General features: G+C 48.1%; 1 protein-coding gene across 1 annotated transcript in view; it reads left to right on the forward strand.

Annotated features, from left to right (window-relative positions):
• Window positions 1–2501, forward strand: part of MYO18B (myosin XVIIIB) — a 316623-nt gene that overhangs the window by 50839 nt on the left and 263283 nt on the right. The window contains exon 11 of the mRNA XM_011975366.1: window positions 919–1063. Coding sequence (XP_011830756.1) covers window positions 919–1063 — 145 coding nt within the window. The remainder of the gene's footprint in view (window positions 1–918; window positions 1064–2501) is intronic.

The following is a 2501-nucleotide window of genomic DNA, read 5'->3' on the forward strand; positions in this document are numbered from 1 at the left end:
AACCCTGTTTCTACTAAAAATATGAAAATTAGCTGGGTGTGGTGGTGGGTGCCTGTAATCCCAGCTACTCAGGAGGCTGAGGTGAGAGAATCGCTTGAGCCCGGGGGGGCGGAGGTTGCAGTGAGCTGAGATTGTGCCATTGTACTCCAGCCTGGGCAACAGAGCAAGACTCTGTCTCAAAAGTAAACAAAACAAAACAAAACAAAACAAAAATAACTGCTTCCCTGGACCACCTATTGTCTCCCCAAATCCTCTTTGCTCCTGTGGTTCCCTTTGCCTGTTGGGACTTTTATTGTATTAAATTGGCCAACTCTTCCTGTTTATCTTCCAAACTTCTATTACAGTTTGATCATCTGCTCTATGCTATTGTCTTTGGCTGTCTTGGGTGGGATTAATTACCCATTCTTCCTCTGATGTCCCACGGTTCTCTGCATAGACCTATAGCACAGCTTACCCTACAGAGCCTACCTCTAGACCCTACCTATGGATCCCATATAGCCTATCTATCAACCTGTACCCATAGCCTACCTACCACTTAGCCCTTTTCACACTTAGTTGCTTTTATGTCTCTCTCCAGTTCTACCTTGAGAGGGCCTCAAAGTCAAGGTCTGGGCTTTGCTCATTGCATCTCCAGACCAGAGGCCTGCATAGTGCAGAGCTTCCATAAATCTCTAATGTGTGCACACGTGAATGAATAAAAGCCACACTGCATTTCAAAGTCAGAGAAAAATGATTTGGATAACTTTCCCAGTCGCCTGAGTTCGTCTGTCAATACTCCTCAGCTTTATTGTGGGTAATTTACTGTGGCAATAATATGACCCCCGCATACCTCCGAGACGGAGCTCAGCTTCAAGTTGTGAGTCTGTGTTTTCTCCATCGTGATGGCCTTGTTTTCTTTCTCTCTCCCTTTGCTCCCAGCCTGAAGATAAGCAGAAGGCGGCAGCTGCCTTTGCCCAGCTCCAGGGTGCCATGGAGACGCTGGGCATCTCAGAGAGCGAGCAGCGGGCCATTTGGCGGGTCCTGGCAGCCATCTACCACCTGGGCGCGGCGGGGGCCTGCAAAGGTACGTCCTTCCTGCCGAGCTCACCTGAGAGGCCAGCTGTCTCCTTTGGCAGGCGCCTGACAAGGCCCCTCTCTTGGAGAGGTGGGAACAGGGTCAATCTGTCACATTCTGTGTCTCTGGGACTGCTCTCGGGGAGGCTGCTGAAACTAGGCGTCGTGAGGTGGACACAAGGCTGGCGTTTCAAGCAAACCTTCTAGACCAGCGCTGTCCACAAGAACTTTCTGCAGTGATGGAGATTACTGCTGTTCAGTGCAGTAACCACTAGCCACAGGCCGCCACTGAACACTTGAAATACACTAGTGTGACTGAGGAATTGAATTTTTAATCGTATTGAATTCTACTTAATTTAAATTTAAGTAGTCATAGGTAGGGAGTGGCTACTGTACTGGCAGTACGGTAGAGCAGCTCTAGAATATGGAAGGGAAGGTTGGGTCTGTGCAGTAAAGGTTCTGTGTTTCTTTTTATTTTTTAAATTTGTATGCTTTGTGACAGGGTCTTGCTTTGTCATTTAGGCTGGGCAGTTGTGGTGCGATCATAGCTCACTGCAGTTTCCACCTCCTGGGCTCAAGCAATCCTCCTGCCTCAGCCTCCTGAGTAGCTGGGACTACAGGTGTGCACCACCATGCCTGGTTCATATATTTTTTTTATTTTTTGTAGAGACAGGGGTCTCACTTTTTTGCCCAGGCTGGTCTCGAACTCCTAGGCTCAAGCAGTCTTCCTGCCTTGATCTCCCAAAGTGGTGGGATTACAGGCATGAGCCACTGCACCCAGCCAAGGTGCTGCGTTTCTAGCTAGACATCTTGGAGATGCCCTGAAACTGATCTTGTATCCTTATCCCATCCTTAAGTGTCTGCTTGCTGATTTTCCCTATTTTGACCTGGTCTTCCAAGTGGTTCCTGCCATCCCCCCAGTCCTTACCCTCTCCCTATCCAATCATTCACCATGTTCCAGAGATAGTCTCTGTGACATCATTTCTGTCCTAGTTTCTCTGTCCTTACTGTTATCACCTTACACGCGGTGTTTACCTTTGTGCGTGTGTGTGTGCTTGGATGGGTGCAGTAGCCTCCTTGCTGATGCCTTCATTCCTCCTTCTACCCATTCTCATCATGACCATCAGGTTCCTTTCTACTACATAGACCCATACTCCTGCTTAGAATCCTCCTGAGGCTTTTCCTTGCCTCTAAATCAAACAAAATTCCTTGGCTTGGCATTCAAAGCTCCTCACCTCCCTAACCTGTCTCTTCTACTCCCTCTTTTGGCAATATATAAGGTTCTAGGGAGAGAGTGAGGATGAAAAGCAAGGGTTTCTGCCTTCATGGGGCCTTTGATGCCTTGTATTATGGTTGTGACTTTGTCTAGCTCTTTTCAGTGGCTGGTGGCTTCCTTTGGGTCCAGAACATAGAACTAGAAGTTGCTTATTGAATGAACACCCGTGTGA

The sequence above is a fragment of the Mandrillus leucophaeus genome, unplaced genomic scaffold (genome assembly GCF_000951045.1).
Source record: "Mandrillus leucophaeus isolate KB7577 unplaced genomic scaffold, Mleu.le_1.0 Scaffold154, whole genome shotgun sequence".
Taxonomy (NCBI): Eukaryota; Metazoa; Chordata; class Mammalia; order Primates; family Cercopithecidae; genus Mandrillus; species Mandrillus leucophaeus.